General features: G+C 45.6%; 1 protein-coding gene across 1 annotated transcript in view; it reads right to left on the bottom strand.

Moving 5' to 3' along the window:
- Window positions 1–8,135: 8,135 nt before the first annotated feature.
- LOC137528887 (galectin-4-like) overlaps window positions 8,136–19,671 on the bottom strand; it is a 30,006-nt gene continuing 18,470 nt past the window's right edge. Inside the window, exons 7-10 of the mRNA XM_068250614.1 lie at window positions 19,603–19,629; window positions 15,441–15,529; window positions 10,554–10,719; window positions 8,136–8,421 (exon numbers count right to left, since the gene is read on the bottom strand). Coding sequence (XP_068106715.1) covers window positions 8,275–8,421; window positions 10,554–10,719; window positions 15,441–15,529; window positions 19,603–19,629 — 429 coding nt within the window. The 3' untranslated portion in view covers window positions 8,136–8,274. The remainder of the gene's footprint in view (window positions 8,422–10,553; window positions 10,720–15,440; window positions 15,530–19,602; window positions 19,630–19,671) is intronic.

The following is a 19,671-nucleotide window of genomic DNA, read 5'->3' on the forward strand; positions in this document are numbered from 1 at the left end:
CGTAATCATCCCGTCCTGGATTGGATGCTGGCCCTGCATTGCCTTATGACTGGCTCAGATGGGACTCCTAGGCATAGCTCCCAACTGTCCCTCTTTCAGAAGGGACAGTCCCTCTTTGGGAGCCCTGTCCCTCTGTCCCTTTTTCCTCCTCATTTGTCCCTCTTTCAGGACATTGGCCCTCTTTCTATGTAAATATATATATTTCTCTACTAAAAAATGTGTTAAATTGACTCTAAACGTTATTCTCATCCTTTGAATTGATATATTACTAATTTAAAAATGTTAATATGAAGGAAAATGAACCAGGATATAAAGGACCAGTGTGGTTTGAATGATAAAACAACATATTTTTCTTATGAAATCTTTATGGTATGCATGACTAGGGTTGTGATGGGGGCGTGGTCAGGGTGTGGTATGGGTGTGGCTTAAGTGTCCCACTTTCTTATTTCAAAAAGTTGGGAGGTATGCTCCTAGGCCTATTGTTAAACATTACTACTGGGTCCGATAGCTGCCCGGGTGGGACCTAGGAGTCCCGTCTGAGCTAATCGTTAGGCAAAGCAGGGCCGGCAACCAATCCAGGGGGAGAAATTGCCGGGAAAGTGTAGAGACAGTGAGAGGGGGCTAAGAGGAGACTGACTCGGAATGTGTTTGTGCTACACTGCACTGTCTGCTGGCACTTTGTTTCATTAGGCTGGAAGGGCATTTGGATCAGGAAAATGGCGGAACTGCAGTCAGGCTGGAGGGAGAGGTGGGGACAACAAGAGGGTGAGTGCTAACTGTGCCTCGAAATTGGTGTGCACTATACTGAGTCTGTGTTGTGCAGATGCATTCTATTAATCAAACAGTGACTGTATGTTAATGCAGCTGGTTAGTGTAGGGGATTATCATAGGGGATGATACAGTGTGCACAATACTGAAACTGGGTTGTGCAGATGATTTCTATTATTCAAACAGTGATTGTAGCTGGTTAGTGTGTGGGGTTAGTGTAGAGTTAGTGTAGGGGATTATTGTAAGGGGGTTAGTGTAGCTGGTGGGGGCAGTGGGAGTTAGTGTAACTTAGGAGATAGACAGCTTGGGGGAAGCACCATAGGCCAAATACGTGGATTACAGCGCAGGAGATTTGGGTGCAGCCGGCACCACCATAGACCGTAATAGGAATTACGGCTATAGCGGTGAACATTGAGTAACTTTGACGCCGTCACAGGACGGTGCTGGAGTTACTTTTAAAACACTGTAATTCGGCCGCCAGCAATAGCTGGAAGGCGAATTACATCATTCCCCACCATCCACGTGGACCTGGAGGGAGAATAGTAATTAACACTGCCGGAACTTGTGCAGGAGCAGGGTAAGCTGCATATCGGCTGTATCCTGCACCCAAGTCTCCTGGCGGCAATTTCATTTGTACACCCATAGGACGCCCCTGTACCAATGGTGTATAATTTTTTTTTTTTACCCCGATTTTTGTCCTCTTTACCGAGGTGCGTCTTATGGTACGAAAAATACCAGGGCTGTGGAAGGAGGAGCAATTTTTGGGTACCTGGAGTCGGAATCGGGAAAAAATGCACAGACTCCTAATGAATTTAAACTGTAATTACGGTAACATAGAACATTTTATCATATTTTCTATTTCTCAGATAAGTCATCATTTATATATACAGTAATAGCCGTGCTTAGTCCACAAAAATGAAATAAACCAATCAAAAAATAGTTAATTGTGCTGCTTTAATAAAGCAGTCCTCGTATTTTTAAAGTCAGATACATATCTGTGACAGTATATATGATGTGTACACAGGAATCTCTTATATATACTAAACATCTATGCTGTAGGAATAAAGCCTGATGTGTTGCTGTGTCACTAATAGAGATGGTCATGGAGATGGAAATAATTCTGTGTTGATGCTGATTTATGCTCTACCTTTGCTCATGAGATCAAAATAATGTGATATGTTAAAATTTGGTTTGGTGACTACGAATTAAAGGGTACCTGAGACGGATGAAAAGAAAAGTTTTATACATACCTGGGGCTTCCTCCAGCCCCCTTCAGGCTAATCAGTCCCTCGCTGTCCTCCTCCGCCACCCGGTTCTTCTGCTATGAGTCCCGGTAATTCAGCCAGTCAGCGCAGTCCGACCACGTGCTGCTTCCCACAACCAGGAGCATTCTACACCTACGTATTAGTGCTGCGCAGGTGTAGTACGCTCTTAGTGGCGGAGTGTGTGCATGCCCACTATGCCCTACTGGCAGGGGCGTAGCAATAGGGGGTGCAGCGGTAGCGACCGCATCAGGGCCCTTGGGCCAGAGGGGCCCCGAAGGGCCCTCCCTCCACTACAGTATTAGTTCTCTATTGGTCCTGTGCTCATAATAATCACTTCTATATATACATTGAGTAGTGGTAAACATTAACAAGCTCTTCCCCATCCCCTTCTTGCACCTCTGACACTGTAGTTGCCATTGGCAGGTTTTGGTGCGCCGTATCAATTGTTATGTATAGAGTGCCTGGGGGCCCCATTGTAAAACTCGCATCGGGGCCCACAGCTCCTTAGCTACGCCACTGCTACTGGCTTAAATACCTGGACCCACAGCAGAAAATCTAGGTAGCGGAGGAAGACAGCGAGGCACTGATTAGCGTGAAGGGGGCTGGAGGAAGCCCCATGTATGTATAAAACTTTTCTTTTCATCTGTCTCCATGTATGTATAAAACTTTAATTTCATCTCTCAGATTTACTTTGTTACACAGTAGTACTATACTCTACATATGCACTCCCCACAGAGCTGCAGGGAATCCACTGAGAATGTTGTGCACATTGAACACAGAGGTGTTGTCTATCACCCATAAACCTGGTTCAGATTGTACATGAAGAATGTGTAATAGAGGAAGAATCTCCTTATTCCCCTGCAGAGTACCTGCACATCACTCTTACATGTACCCGCAGGTATATTGCCTAGGGCCTGATTGATGTTCTTTGTTCCCGTCTTCTACAAGTACTCTTACCAAGGACTAGTTTTAATCTATGATTAAAAGTATTAGAGGCAGAAAATCAGCCGGCTAGCCAGGTAACTGGTATTGTAAGCTTCAACATCACATAAAAGGTTTTCAATAGGTTACAGTGGATCTGAGATAAACTTTTGCTCATTGCATATTTGCGTTCCTTACATATAGTTTATATTCCTCAAGCCAAATACTTTTTTTGTTTGTTTTTTTGTTTTAATACTCTAATTCCCTATAAACTAAACAAGCCTCGCCCACAGCTCAAAGTGCCTTGGCACTCCATGTAGCAAGGGCTTATGGGAGCTCAGTCTGGGCAGGAGGAGGAGGAGGTTACTAGCCAGAGATTTCAGAGGCAGAGGAGAGGAGGAAAGGGGAGTGAGCTGAGGGCTGGAGATGCAGTTGCAGCTTGCCTGTGTGTAATGTGACAAACAAAACATGGCCGCTGTCATTGTATCACAGGAATAAAAAACATGAAACTGTTGAAGCTGTTTGCAGCCAGATTTGCTGTGTAAACTTTGTAAACTTTAGAATATATATATATATATATATATATATATATATATATATTACTTGTCATAGTTTTTCATCTCGGATCCACTTTAAAATCACTAATAAGGTTTGTTTTTTTATGATGACACTTTTCCCACACTCAGTACGCTGATAGGGCTTCTCAGTTGTGTGAGATCTCTCAAGCATGAGGTTTGCTTTACCTCTGAAACATTTCCCACACTCAGCACATACACCAGGCTTCTCAGTTGTGTGAGATCTTTTATGCATGACAAGGTTTGCTTTACCCCTGAACCATTTCCAACACTCAGAACATAAACAGGGCCTCTCAGTAGGGTTAGATCACTCATGTATGTCAAGGGTTGCTTTACCTCGGAAACATTTCCCACACTCCGAGTATGGCTTCTTTTCAATGTGAAGACTGTTATGTGTGATAAAATGCAAAATGTCTGAAAAGCGGAGATTTAAGCCCAAAACATTTCCCACACTCAGCACAGGTATAAGGCTTGTCACCAGCAAGGTATCTCTCATATATATTAAGTTGTGCTTAAAGCTAGAATATTTCCCACACTTGGCAGCATCTCTCATGTATGGTATGACAAGATTTACTTCACCTCCAAAACATTTCCCACACTCAGCACATAAAGCAAACCTCGTCACACGAGAGATCTCACAATTTGAAAGCCCTTTTATGTTCTATCATATATGACAAGGTTTGCTTTATGTGCTGAGTGTGGGAAATGCTTTGGAGGTAAAGCAAACCTTGTCATACATGAGTGATCACACACTACTGAGAGGCCCTAGTATGTGCTGTGTGGAAAATGTTTTGGAGGTAAAGGCTTCTCAGTAGTGTGAGATCTCTCATGTATGACGAGGTTTGCTTTACCTCCAGAACATTTCCCACACAACATAATATGTGGTCATGTCAGAGATACTAGGCCTGATAGCAAGTCGGACAGGATAATGAGAATGCATAAGGGCTTCTCAGTAGTGTGAGAGCAGCAGCAGCAGCAGATCTCAAGCAGCATAGCATTGTACTGAGCAGCAATTCCAGCAACTAACAGTAACCCATCACAGCTCATGTCCTGAAAAGTCACCTGATCAGTGTAACCCCTTACCTCCCAGCACAACTATCTCAGCACCTCTGCACACTTCTTAACCACCCTGGCAGTATGGACGAGCTGAGTTTGTCCAAGAAAAACATGCAAAAAGCGGTAATGACGAGCTGAGCTCGTCCATGCCGACAGGGAGATTTCCTGTTTCTCTGCACCTCCTGCTGCACTTTTTACTGATCAGAGGGATTCCCCAGGATGGCTGGATGTCTGTCAGCACGCTGTGGGGAGCATCCAGCCACCCTGGGGAATCCCTGTGCAGCCAGTGGGGCAGAGAATGTGCTGGCTGTGTGCGGGATTCCTCTTTCTGTGTGAGCGGGTGGCTGGGTGTCCCTTCTGTGGGGGGGGGGGTGTTCCCCATCTATGCGGGCCGGTGGTGGCCTGCGGGGACACCCCACCACACAGAAGGGGGAGTCTGCCTGCATAGAAGGGGAGTAAAGGGGGCGGGGGGGGGGTAGAGACACCCACAAACCTGGCTCCCCATACATCTGACTCCCTAGACCTGGCAGACATCTGGCTCCTATATACCTGGCAAACATCTGGCTCCCCTATACATCTGGCAACACCTGGCTCACTATTTACATCTGGCAACACCTGGCTCACTATTTACCTAGCAAAACATCTGCCTCACTATATGCCTAGCAAAACATCTGCCTCACTATATGCCTAGCAAACCATCTGGCTCACTATATGCCTAGCAAAACATCTGGCTCACTATATGCCTAGCAAAACATCTGGCTCACTATATGCCTAGCAAAACATCTGGCTCACTATATGCCTAGCAAAACATCTGGCTCACTATATGCCTAGCAAAACATCTGGCTCCCTATATGTCTAGCAAAACATCTGGCTACCTATACCTGGCTAATACATCTGGCTATACATCTGGGTCCTATACTCACCATTGGTGTGCTGATCCCTTGTCTCGTACCTCTGATAGCTTCCCCAGTGCCTTCTTCCATGTCCCTTGGCGGATTTTGCTCCTCCCTCGGCGATCACATGTCCCCCGTCGACCGGCGTTGATGACACCAGGGTCACACAGCATCATCAACAAAAAGCAAACACTTTTTTTTTTATTGAATTCAATACAATAACCTGTATTGAATTCAATATCAATTTTTAAGGGAGTTACAGTGCTCCTTTAACCAAATCCAGCTGGCCCTAAGTGAGACATTACATTGTCAGGAGCTCCTTTAGCCAACAATCCTACATATTCAGGAGAAAAACCGTTCATCCAGAAAAAGAAAACTTGCAGACTTTGAGACTCCCTGCACTCCTGCACGCTGTGTCGCCCCACGTTACTCTTCCCCGTCACAAGAGTCAAACAAGTCTATGGAGACTTGCACAGTTCACGCAGTTTGATGTGAAAAATAATAAAAATCGCATGATGCAGTAACGCAAGTCAATGGGCGCCGCAGCAGGTGCGCACCACGGGAGCCTAGTACGACGTGGCAATCGTGCAGATTGACGGGAATACCAGTGACATGCACAATGCCACCCCCCGGCTAGTGGCTGGGCAGGAAGTATATGACCATGCAGCTGCCCCAGTCAAATCTGAACATGTAGTTTGCCAAATATATGGTGCATAGAGGGTGTTTTTTTAAATACAAATCCACCTTTTTGAGCCTCTTGGAAGAGAACCTCAAGAAAAAAAAGAATCTGCATGAGACCAGGCGCCCACTAGAGCGATTCGGAAATTACTTTTGATTTCCAAAGTACTGCAATTTTTTTCTGTGATTGCCGTACCGATGAAAAAAAAGCCCTCATTTTCTTGTATAATGATTACACATGGTATATCGCAAAATTGCTGCAAGCAGCACTTTTGCAATCACAACACAGCTGTGGAACCATACCCATATGGTTAAATTGGTGCGGTGCTTTGCCGATTGGCAACTATTGACACGCACATTAAAAGCGCTACTAGTGGGCTGTAGTGAAGACATAGATTAAAGTTGAGCTTTCATTTTTAATCATAAGCTATCCCTTTCAAGTCCTATACAAGAGCGGAATTATAACGTCTTTTCAAACTGGTATACTGGAGTACATGCCCAACAATATTACATTAAACGTTTTTCAAATGTCTCAGATTCGTGTTGGAGATGTGAAAGTGCTGTTGGCACTTGATTCCATATATAGTGGGATTGTAAAAAGATGGCTAACACAAAATGATGAAGGGCCAGTGTTTAAACAGATCTACACTGTATTTGTTGGACTATAAGTTGCACTTTTTCTTACCCAAAACTGGACTTACAATCTGAATATAAGGTAAAAAGTGGTGCACAGTGTGAAGGGAAGTACTTACCGCACCCAGCCTCCCCTTCAATATCATCCTGCTGCTGTACCTGCGCTACTCTTCTCCTCCATCTACAACTGCTGATATACAGTGCGACAGCCTGCAGCTATACGCACTCTTGTCCGCTTACTTCCTGGTGGGCTCCGTACTTCCTGTTAGTGGTTCTCTCTTACCAAGACGTTTGACGGGGTCAGAAAGTGACAGGGAACCACTAATTAGGAAATATAGCACTGGGAAGAACTGTATAGCGGCAAGTGGCTGCAGTATATAGCAGCAGCTGCAGACGGCGAAGAGGAGGGCGTGTAACGCATCAGGACTGGAGCGAGGGGGAGAGGAGTGATGCGGCTGGAACAGGTGAGAGCTTACACTGAAGTTGTAGTGTACTGCAATATAGCTTAGCTGATGGGACAGCAGGGGGTTAGTGTAGTATGTACTGCAGTGCAGCTCAGCTGGTGGGGCAACAGGGATAAGTGTAGTGTAGCTGGGCAGTATAGCTCAGATAGAGTAGTTTAGAGACAGCTTAGGGGAATAAGGTCCACAAGACAACCCTGCTCCACGAATGTACCAGGTTTAGTTTTTGTTCCCTGATTTTTGTCCCCAAAAAATATGGTAATTCTAATCATCCTACTTTCCTTGTAATTGCCCTACCCTGAATGATGCCAGGCTCTATTTATGGGGGGAGGGGGGATTCTTTGTTTTCTCAGGATAATCTTCATAAAGTCTGCATTTTATTGTCAAGAGAATATATTTCTATTGTGTAGTTTCTCATACCCCAGATTTGTTTGCACTGTTATGATATTATGTCTGGTTTGACATTAAATTTAATAAAATATTGTGAAAAAACTAAGGCAAAACTATATTTGGCAAAAAAATACAATCATTTTTCTTAACTTTTTATGTACAGCACTGCTCTGCATGTACTGGAGAGGTGATCATTTCAAACTACACGTAATCTGACATATCCTCCTTTTCCCTGACAGATATCACCCTTTGGCTTCTATTTACTTTTCAGGAAACCAGACTGATTTAAAGAAGCGGTTTGACAAGCTCTTTTGCTTACATGTACTGGAAAACAAATAGGGACTTCAGATAATTTTCTAGAAGGGTTCGTACTATATGTGTATGTGTTTATCTCATCATGTCACTTCAAGTACACTTTAAAACAGAAGGTATTTACCGAGAACTATCTGGGTGCTCTGTATATTTCTTTTGGTATTTGCTATAAGAAAATGCAACTTTTTTTTTGAGAAAAGTATTTTATTAGCATCATTGGATAACTTTTGACCTGTGTATGCCATTTCAGAATGTTTTCACTGAGAGCTTCACCAGGCGCCCTCCGTTTTCCACCATTTTGCGATAAAGAATTCAATTTTGCTTAGAACTGAACCAGTGACAAGACAATATCTCCTCCGATTTCCAGTGTATTAACCATTGGCAGGTTTGTCATACGGTGGAAGTATTCGCAGAACTGCTGTCCATTCACAAACACCTTGTACCGCCCGTTGCCTATGCGGATGGAGATCTGGGAGGAGAGAACACAATACATGTCTATAGGGATGCAGAAAGAAATAATATTACCAGCCACTAGCATTGATTCATATGATTCAGCCACCAGGAGATTTGGGTGCAGGGTAATGCCAAGAAACGTCTCACCCCGCTCCTGCAAAAGTCCCGGTGGCGGTAATTACTCTTCCCCTTCAGGCCGCCATGGATAGTGAAGAAAGATGTAATTCGGCTTCCAGCTATTGCCGAATTAGTGTTTTTATAGTCATTTTTGCTCTGTCTTTTGAGGGCACCCAAATCACTCACTAAGCGCTGCTATAACCGTAATTCCTATTACAGCTTATGGTGGCGCCGGCTGTGCCCAAATCTCCTGCGCAGCCAGGATCCCTTATTTTATAGGTGGTTGCAGTCAAGTCAAGTGATCAGGAATACGAATAATTAGCATCTCACAGAGTTATGGCCTCCTGTTGGATGTTGAACACATACCTCTGTGATTTTTGCTTGTGGGAGCTTCGGGAGTTAAGGTGTGCTCATTGCTGAATTTATAAATGACTATCAGTGACCTTCAGGCTCTACTTTGAATGGTGGTCTCTCTATCACAGCTGACTCCTGAAGGTGCTGGCTACATACTAGGGGGCTGGGGGAAGTTGTCCATTTTTAAGCTGAATATGAAAAGTGCTGTAACCACCAGCAACCAATTAGAATGCACACTTTTCAGGTCTGGCTTGAAGAGTAATGAAATTGAAATGCTAAGTGTTGCTGCTGTACTATGTACAGATCTCTGTAATGTTTTATTAACACATCCCAGAGAGTGTAAAAGAGGTAGAAATGTACAAGCACTTCACACTTAGTAGAATAAAAAAATATACACTACCTGTCCTGTGTCACAGTGGCCGTCTTTCTTATTTATACGGATACTTGAAGAGAGGCGGAAGATGGAAGGCCACCACGGCACAGGACAGGTAATGTATAAATGCATATTACAGCACATTTATACATCACACACACAGTGGCAAGACGGATGACGCGGCAGGCTCGGCCGATTCCCAAGAGATTTAATGCTGAAATTGATTGGGAATCTGCCTGTGGTGTATGAGCAGCTGACTGATCTCTCTCCGATCAGATTCATTCAGAGAGATCTGTCTCTTGGTTGAATCTGCCACTCAATGCTAGATGTATGGCTAGCTTAAGTGAAGCTGCCAGCGGTTCCTTTATCCAAAAAGCTGTTTAAAGCGGTATTGTCACCATAAAAATCAAATTTCACCAGCAACTGGTCTGAGTGTATTAAGTGATGAAGATGCTAATCATGCATTCAAAACTTGCAAAACTTTTTCTGCTGTCATGGTTTGGAGTTATCACATACTTTAGGAGCACTGGCCCTAGTGCCAAACAGTGCCAAAGAGTTGAATGCTGGGAGTTTTTTTTATCTATAATATATTCCTCCTCTTCCATTTATTTCCCTGCCTAGCTGATCACTTGTGTTTACAAGCAAGGCTGAGGTGACTCAGTGATTGGATGTGTAAATAAAAAAAAAGACTCTGGGAAGAGGGCAGATAATGAATACACAATGAGAAAGGAGGGGGGGAAACAAGAGGAAACAAGAGTCAGGGAGGATATGATGTCAGCATTAGCGTGGCAAGATGGCCATTGCCTAGAATAGGATTTTCTGCTTTTCCTTTGTAAAATTCACAGGAATCATTACATGGATAGCATAATACATCTGTTATGTAAGTAGATAAATACTACTTCTACTTACATTTGTGTACAATATACAGACAGGTGGCCGTCACCACATAAATGAAATACAAAGGTTCAGATCTCTGACCCACAAAATAAAATCCAATTTATTTAAAACCCGTTCCAGAAACGAGTACTCACTTCGTTGGTCCTTGAAAACAGGACCTTGGTGCATAAATAAGCCTTCTACCATGGTGCACACAAAGTGCAAATCTATACAGTAATTGGTAGTATATAATTGCCCACGTCTCCAAATCCTAGCCAGGTTTTGGCCTTCCACCGTCATCAGGGGATATTCCCAGAGAGCATGAAAACAAAATATATATGCTTTTATAAAATGTTTATTTCAACTTCTATTTTAACTGTGGTTCCTCTTTTAGGGGTGTTCCCTTTAAGGACTACAAAGATACTCACGTCGAAATACTGGCCAGGTATGAAGGGGTTGAACGCCATGGCCCGCTCTTCATTGCCCCAACTTCCTCTGATGAAGCTGTTCCTCACCACGGCATTCTCATTCAGGCGGACATTGAAGTGTAAAGCGATTTCATTAGTGGCTGCCGACTTAAAATTAATGTGGAATCTGGAAAAAGAAGATGTAGAAACAATCAGTATAGTGGCTTTACAGCCACTGTGTGTGTGTGTGTGTGTGTGTGTGTGTGTGTGTGTGTGTGTGTGTGTGTGTGTGTGTGCGTGCGTGCGTGCGTGCGTGCGTGTGTCGGTGTGTGTGTGTCGGTGTGTGTGTGTGTGTCGGTGTGTCAACATTTTAAGCCTTATTTCTTCTATCCTATAAGTTCCTATACCTGTTCTAATGTGGTCTGTCTTACTGCAGCCTTTCCTACTTGCACAGTCGCTGTAATATCTCTGTTATCTAATCTTCTTTCCTTTGTCGGCTGAGGCAGGAATCTGCTACTCTGCTGTGATAGGATAGAAGCTATACACACCCTCTCCAGGCCCTGTATGAGTCACAGACTGAGCTTATCTGAGCCTATCACAAGCTGGTTAGAAGTCATGTCCTGTTTGTAAACACTGCCTAAAACTGGCAATTCCAAGCCAGGATTGCAGCAGGCAGTGGCAGAAACAGCACAGATGGGCCCAGGAGAACATAATGAATAGAATGGTATGCTTTTTATTGTAAGAATTTGAGTACAGATTCTCTTTAAGGATGTTGGTGGTGGCCAAAGAACAAAGAGCTGAGAATCAGTACCATTAGATAAATAAGAATAAAGGCCACACTTTCAGGTTTTACATATTATAGCTAATACAGGTTGTAATAGGATATGCTATTGGGGATAACATAAAATAAGATGCTGAAGTGTACCTAGGAAGTATTACTTCGTGTTGGTGTTCAAATTTAGGATCCAACATTAAACCCAAATTAACACCGGACTTCAGCACTTAAAGTGAACCTACAGACTAAAAATCGACTCAGCAGCACTGAAAAGGCCTGGTGTTTCTTTAACAGTTTCACAGCATCAGAACTTTGTTTCTCTTATACAAGCCTCATTTTTAGCTGCACAGAAGAAAACTGCCTGGGCAGTTTACCCCTTATGCTGTGCAAAGCATGATGGGATTTCTGATGTTGTTGTTCTCCTTCTGCTGTTTTGGTGCATTTTTTTTTTTTTTTTTTTTACATTTTGATTTTGACATTTGAAGCTTAGTCAGGCGCAGAGCTAGGGGGGTCGGGGTAGGACAAGTGCCCCGGGGCGCATGGTCCCCAAGGGCGCCCTCCGCCTGGCTGAGCTGCGGGGTTTTTCTTAATTTGTTTTTTTTTTTTGGCGGGTGAGGGGAGCAGCGCAGAGAAGAGGGAGAGCTGTGCGGACGGTGGGGAAGGGGGGCCATATCCCCCCTCCTTCCCTCACCTTAGGTGCTCTCTCCCTCCCTCGCTGTCCCCTCCAATGTCTGGGTGGCTCTTGGCTGGCAGCGGCGGGCGGAACTCACCTCCGTCTCGCTCCAGCGCCGGGCGGAAGTTCGGGTGCGCAGCCGCTGCTCTGGTCTGGACCAGACCAGAGTAGTGGCAGATCCATCCGGCGCTGCGACGAGACGGAGGTAAGTTCCGCCCGCCGCTGCCAGCCACCCGGACATTGGAGGGGACAGCGAGGAAGGGAGAGCAGCTCTTCTCTGCGCTGCTCCCCTCCTGCTGGGGAGGGGAACACCTGACCTGGCTACCTACTCTGGGCACATATACCCCTGCCTACATATACTGGACATATATCCCTGGCTACCTACTCTGGGCACATATACCCCTGGCTACCTACTCTGGGCACATATACCCCTGGCTACCTACTCTGGGCACATATACCCCTGGCTACCTACTCTGGGCACATATACCCCTGGCTACCTACTCTGGGCACATATACCCCTGGCTACCTACTCTGGGCACATATACCCCTGGCTACCTACTCTGGGCACATATACCCCTGGCTACCTACTCTGGGCACATATACCCCTGGCTACCTACTCTGGGCATATATACCCCTGGCTACCTACTCTGGGCACATATACCCCTGCCTACATATACTGGGCATATACCCCTGGCTACCTACTCTGGGCACATATACCCCTGGCTACCTACTCTGGGCACATATACCCCTGGCTACCTACTCAGGGCACATATACCCCTGGCTACCTACTCTCGGCACATATTCCCCTGGCTACCTACTCTGGGCACATACCCCTGGCTACCTACTCTGGGCACATATACCCCTGCCTACATATACTGGGCATATACCCCTGGCTACCTACTCTGGGCACATATACCCCTGCCTACATATACTGGGCACATATACCCCTAACTACATATACTGGGTACATATACCCCTGGCTACATATACTGGGCATATATACCCCTGGCTACATATACTGGGCATATATACCTCTGGCTACATATACTGGGGACACATACCCCTGCCTACATATACTGGGCACATATACCCCTGGCTACCTGTTCTGTGGACATCTCTACCCCTGGCTACCTGTTCTGGGGACATCTATACTGCTGGCCACCTATTCTGGGGACACCTATAGACCTGGGGCTACCTATTTTTGGGGAAGCACTGCTGTCAGATTGAGTGTATTTTGGGGAACTGCTGCCAGGTGAGAGGTGTCTACCATATTAAGGGGGCATTCTGCCTATTTATGTGAAATGCTGTCTATTTATGTGCCTCATGACTGCTGAATTTGTCTTGTTGGGGGCCTCATGGTTACTGAATTTGTCTTGTTGGGGGCCTTATGATTTGTTGGGGGCCTCAAGATCGCTGAATTTGTCTTGTTAGGGGCCTCATGATTGCTGAATTTGTCTTGTTAGGGGCCTCATGATTGCTGAATTTGTCTTGTTGGGGGCCTCAGGATTGCTAAATTTGTCTTGTTGGGGGCCTCATGATTGCTGAGTTGGTCATGTTGGGGGCCTCATGTTTACTCATGATTGCGGAATTTGTCTTGATGGGGGGGGCTCATGATTGCTGAATTTGTCTTGGAACATGCTGGAAGGTACATACTGAGGGAGGGTGGGTGAGCGTGAGCCTGCTAACCTCCATGTACATTTGAAGGGGCGTGACCAAATGTGGAGCACCCATAACCACGCCCACATTTGGTCACGACCCTTCACCTTAGGGGGCGCATTAATAGTCTTTGTCCCCGGGCGCTGAAAACCCTAGCTACGCCTCTGAGCTTAGTGTGTGCAGCTGGGAGGGGTTATCAGGACACAGGACAGTTGGAACTGTGTCTCCTGCGCCTTGTCACCTCCTTTCAACCAAAAAGATGGCTGCCCCATGACAAAGATGGCAGCCCCCATGAATCACAAACATTTACCTGTTCTTTTAAAACAGGGTGGGTAAAAGATTATATTACCTATATATTCTAATTAACATAACTAATGTAACTTAATAACAGTATGTTTGTTTAGGCTGAAGTTCCTCTTTAAGCTAGTGGACAGGGTGGGATATCACTTACGCACTTCACCACCAAAGCTAGTGGACAGGGTCATGGGGAGGTCACTCACACACTTCACCACCAAAGCTAGTGGACAGGGTCATGGGGAGGTCACTCACACAGTTCACCACCAAAGCTAGTGTACAGGGTCATGGGGAGGTCATTCACACAGTTCACCACCAAAGCTAGTGGACAAGGTCATGGGGAGGTCATTAAGTTTCACGTGACTCCGATACTTCCTCCTTACTGCTTGGAGTCAGGTGAAATGCGACGTGACCCCGCCCACTATCTTGGGTAGTGAAATGTGGTGTTTAGTATGAGTTTCTGAATGAAGGATCCTGAATTCTAATACCAACACTACTTCTTATTACAATCCCACCCTTCTGTACCCCACAACATCATAGTGTCACACATTACTACAAATCATGCCCCCCCCCCCCCCCCCTAGCAAAACTTTGATGGGGCCCCCAATGTTCACACCCTTTCCCTTGCCTCCTGGTGACCCTCCCAGCCTGGGAGCCCATCTTACAAGGCTCATAAAACAATGGAAAAATAGAGCAATGCATTTCACCATTTACACTACCTCTGATTATTCTCTCTCTCTCTCGTTCAAACCACTGTCTTCTCATGTGCATTTGATAAGCCCTCTGGGTTTTCTTATGGGGGAAGGGGAGTTGGGGTAAGGGGGGGAGTGGAACACTATTTACATTTTTTAAATCTTAGATGTGTTTTATTTATATGATATGAATGGAAGGGAAGCTGAAATAGAACAACTTTTGAAATGTGTCCATACGCTTACGGCCTTTTCCATTTTAGCCAAGCAACAACCATTTTCACACCATAACCACTTTCAGCAGCTGCACAACCCAAACCAGCAGCAATGCTGATATAATATGATGGATGAAATTCCATGCCAGATAATTAGGTCTAAGCCAGATTACCCCTCACCTCACAACAGTACCTGCACCCTGGGCAGCTTCTCCAGCCTCCCACCCCTGGCTACGCTTCTGACTTAGGGGTTGATTCACTACTGATAGCACAGTGCAACAGCGCGAGTAAGCTATTGTTACGCACACTAACAAATCACAGCGACTTGATGATTGCTCCGGGCACACTATGCGTGCTAGTGGCAGCATAGCATGTTTCCCTTGCAACAGCCGATGCCTTTACTTTCCGCATAGTAGTGAAGTATCACGGTAGCGAAGTAAAGGCATCGGCCGTTGCTAGGTAACGCACGCTACGCTGCCACTAGCGCGCATAGTGTGCTCGGAGCAATTATTAAAGTTGCAGTAATTAACGCGCGTAACAGTAGCCATTGTGCTGTACAGCAAGTGTCACAGTCATTACTGAATGGTATCAGTAAACATCACTCACTTCTGTCCACCTGGTGGAATATATCCTCTCACGATGAAGGTCCTCTTGGGTGACACTCCTTCAGGTATGTTTCCATAATAAGGAACTGGCTATGATGGGAAAGAGAGAGAAAGTATTATGAGAAAGTGAGGAGGTTGCAATGCCTGATTGGCATTTATTGCTGTTAAATGATCCCAAATGGGGTGTTTCCCTTCCCTTATTGTCATAGGGGACACCACTTCACTCCCCGCAGGGACAGAAACCAGTGGCGTTCCTATCATTAGGCGCAGCGGGGCGTGGCACGCCAGGTGATTGACAGGCAAGGGGGTGTCGCCAAGTGCCCCTCCCCCGGCCCCTACAGCAGCAGAGCAGGTAGGAGGGGCAGTGGCGGGGAGGGGGACCAGAATCCCTCCTTCTGCTCTCTCCCCCTCCAGAATAGCGGCGGCAAGGAAGATTACTCACCGTCTAACGTCCACATTCCAAGCGCTGGAGCACAGAGTCCCCTTGTCACAGGTCTCCGCCTTCAATGCCGCCCACCGTGCTTCCGCTAATCCTGTCCTAGACCTGTGACGAGGGGACACTGCGCTCCAGCGATTGGAACGCAGAAGTTAGGCGAGTAATCCTCCGCCCAACCGTCGTGCCTCCTTGCCGCCGCTATTCTGGAGGGGGAGAGAGCAGAGAGAAAGGGGTTCTGGCCCCCTCAACGCCGCTGTACCCACTGCCCCCCTCCTAGTGCTTCTTCTCCTCCTGGAGTCCTGCGGTAACTATGCTGGCTACAAAAGGGGCCAACTATGCTAGCTAAACTGGGGGCAACTATGCTAATGGATGCTGGATACACAGGGGGCAACTATGCTGGCTACACTATGCTAATGGGGGCAACTATGCTGTCTACACTGGGGGCAACTATGCTGTCTACACTATGCAAATGGGGGCAACTATGCTGGCTACACTATGCTAATGGGGGCAACTATGCTGGCTACACTGGGGGAAGCTATACTGGGGGCAACTATACTAGCTACACTGGAGGCAACTATATTACCTATACTGGGGGCAACTATAATAGCTACCTATACTGGGGCAACTGTACTAGGGCAACTATATTACCTATACTGGGAGCAACTATAATAGCTACCTATACTGGGGCAACTATACTATGGACAACTACTGTATACTACCTATAGTGGGGTGGGGGCAACTATAATAGCTGGGGCAGCTATACTAGCTATCTATACTTGGGGCAACTTTATTACTTCTACTGGGACAACTATATTACCTATACTGGGGGCACCTATACCTGGCATTACCTGCCGTGGCACGCGTAGTTTGCCGCCCTCGCTCCTTTTTTTTGGGGGGGGGGGGTGTCTTACAATACCCAGCACTGGGTGTCAAATGCTCTAGGTACGCCACTGACAGCAGCAGCAATGAAAATAATGAAAGTGCTGCTAAAGTATATTTTATAGCTGCCATTTTCTCGACTAGAGAGATTTTCTTTACTTCCTGTTCTAGTTGCTGGGACTGAAATTAAGGGGGAAACACTTCAATAAGAACACATTTTGGTTAGAGCCCAAGAATATTGGTGACATATGAAGTACTGTAGTTCATGGTCACCACACTTCAGAGAGGAAAGTTTATACTTCTACAGTATTTTGTAAACACTCCAGTATGAAGTATGATGTTAAGGCAGTGATATCTCTAGGATACATGGGCACTTACATCTTTTGCTATTAAGTTAAAGGAGTACTGTAAGGGGAAAAGAGTTGAACTCATCTGGGGCTTCTAAAGGTCCCCCGCAGACATCCTGTGACCGTGCAGCCACTCACCGATGCTCCAGTCCCCGCCTCCGGTTCACTTCCGAAAGTCGTAAAACCAGTGCGCATGCATAGCCACGCCCTCTCTCCCGCTGATATCACCAGGAGTGTATTGCGCAGGCCCAGTACGGTCTGCGGCTGTGCAGTACACTCCTGGTAACATCAGCAGGAGGGAGGACACAGCCATGCAGGCGCAGTCGTTTTTAGGACTTTAAAGTCGGAAATTCCAGAAGTGAACCGGAGGCGGGGCCGGAGCATCTGTGAGTGACTGCGCTGGCACAGGACGTCTGCGGGGGACCATTAGAAGCCCCAGGTAAGTTCAACTTGATTCCTACCATACATTAACACATCAATTTCCAATAGATTCCAGCAGGGAATCTATTGAAAATTGATCGAACTGCGGAGTTGCACTGTTCAATGCAGTGCAAAGCTATAGGCCATTGATTTGCCATTGCCAATGCTCTTGCCCCATCCCCAATTGTTTTAAATGTTCCACCCTGTCCAATCGATATTATTTTTATTCATTTTTAGACATGATTGATCAATCTGACATTTGGGGAATGGATTCCCAGCAGATGAATCGAATCTGCACAGGATCAAATGGGAAAATTGATGAGTGTATGGGCACCTTTAGTTTGGAAACGAGATACCAATATGTCCATCAAACTGTACCAGTGTACAAAAGGTAAAACTAATACAAGCTATAATACAAGCTATCCTGCACCCATTATTTACTCAAGTAGGCAAAAAAAAAAAAATCTCTTGAAAGTTGGGCCACATCACTTTAACCACTTAAGTACCAGCAGTCTCTGCCCCCTCAAGGACCAGAGCCTGCTGGTACAAGAACGACGGAATCCTGGCGAATCGCCGCGCATACCTCCCGTCATCGCCGTACACCGGGATCCTCAGGACATAGACTCTGCCCTCTCTATGACGGCAGAGTCATGTGAGCCAGTCAGGAGTCGGTTTCATTGGCTCCCCGACCGTGTCTATCAATGTAAGCCAATGGGAGCGGCTTACATTGATAGACACGGCCAGGAGCCAATGAAATCGGCTCCTGACCGGCTCACATGACTCTGCCGTAATAGAGACAGGCAGAGCCTGTGAGCTGCGGCGAGAAACATCGGGTTTGAGCGGCGCGATCGGCAAGGAGCGACAGAAACGGTGAATGCGCGCTGCGGACGGTGATTGAAATCTACGCCCTGCCAGCCAGGAGCCCACCAAAACGGGGCATAGATTTCAATCACCGCGGTCCAAAAGTAGTTAAAGTGAACCCAAGGTGAAAATAAACTGATGAGATAATGATTGTATTTAACCTCCTACTCTTAAAAATGATTATTATTATTTTTTTAAGATATCCCACGGTTTTATTTTATATTTAAACATGTACAAAATAGATTGAATGTTTTGTTTTCTCTGCTCAGTGGCAGCCTATTAAAGTGTCCCTAAATGAAAATACACAAACTATTGACCTTTTTCTATCTCCCTCTGCACTCAGAAGTTGTATTCTGCCAGGAAAACTTTATGGCTGTAATTTGCTTAGCGGTGATGTTTACTTATATTCCCCACAAAGTATTGACAAGACAAAAGCTGTCTAAAAAATAACTCAGGCAGCAAAATAAAGCAAGTAAAACCGCCTGGTTATTGTCTTGTTTTGTACTCTACCACACACGTTTATCTCATCATGTCACCTCGGGTACACTTTAAAGAAAAAAAATATTCCCGGATGATCCCATAATAAGCAGAGGACATTCCTGGATCGATACTGTAGTATTCATTACTTGAAACAATATTGAACTTTTAAGAAAGCATCAGATAAGTCATTGATCTCCTCTGTATCTGCTGGAACCAGTGCTGATGGTATTCCACATTTTCACAGCTCTCACAGAGAGGAACCCTTCCCACATCTGCAAATTCCACATCTTTTCCACTAGCCTCAACAGATGCCCTCAAGATTTTATGGTTATTACTACGACAAACACATTTTGTGGATAGATCGGTTCTATGCAAAGATAATATCCCCCAAAACCTCCCCTTCTCAAGGTTAAATAAATGTAGTTCAGCTAGCCTTTCCTCATAATGGAGGGTCTACACATCCCTTATTAGCTCAATGGCTCAGCTCTACCCCCATTCCAGGTCCAGAACCCCTTTACTGTAGCTTGGTGCCATAAACCGATCTGCACCAAGTGTAGTCTTACCACTAATGCGTCTGATTTACATGCATGTCTCTTCTCATACAAACAAGAAAACTGCTAGCTTTAGAAACTGCAGCTATGTCCTATCAGGAGCTGCTCAGACAAGCATTGTCATTTTACTCCTTGGCCCTCTATTACTGCATAGGATGAGATACACATTCAATAATGAGATATACTAACCGGGCTGTAAACAGGTCCTCCCATGACCTGTAAAGAGAAAGATAGGTATAAGACACAGTTACATAGATT

Source organism: Hyperolius riggenbachi, chromosome 8 (assembly GCF_040937935.1).
Source record: "Hyperolius riggenbachi isolate aHypRig1 chromosome 8, aHypRig1.pri, whole genome shotgun sequence".
Classification (NCBI taxonomy): Eukaryota; Metazoa; Chordata; class Amphibia; order Anura; family Hyperoliidae; genus Hyperolius; species Hyperolius riggenbachi.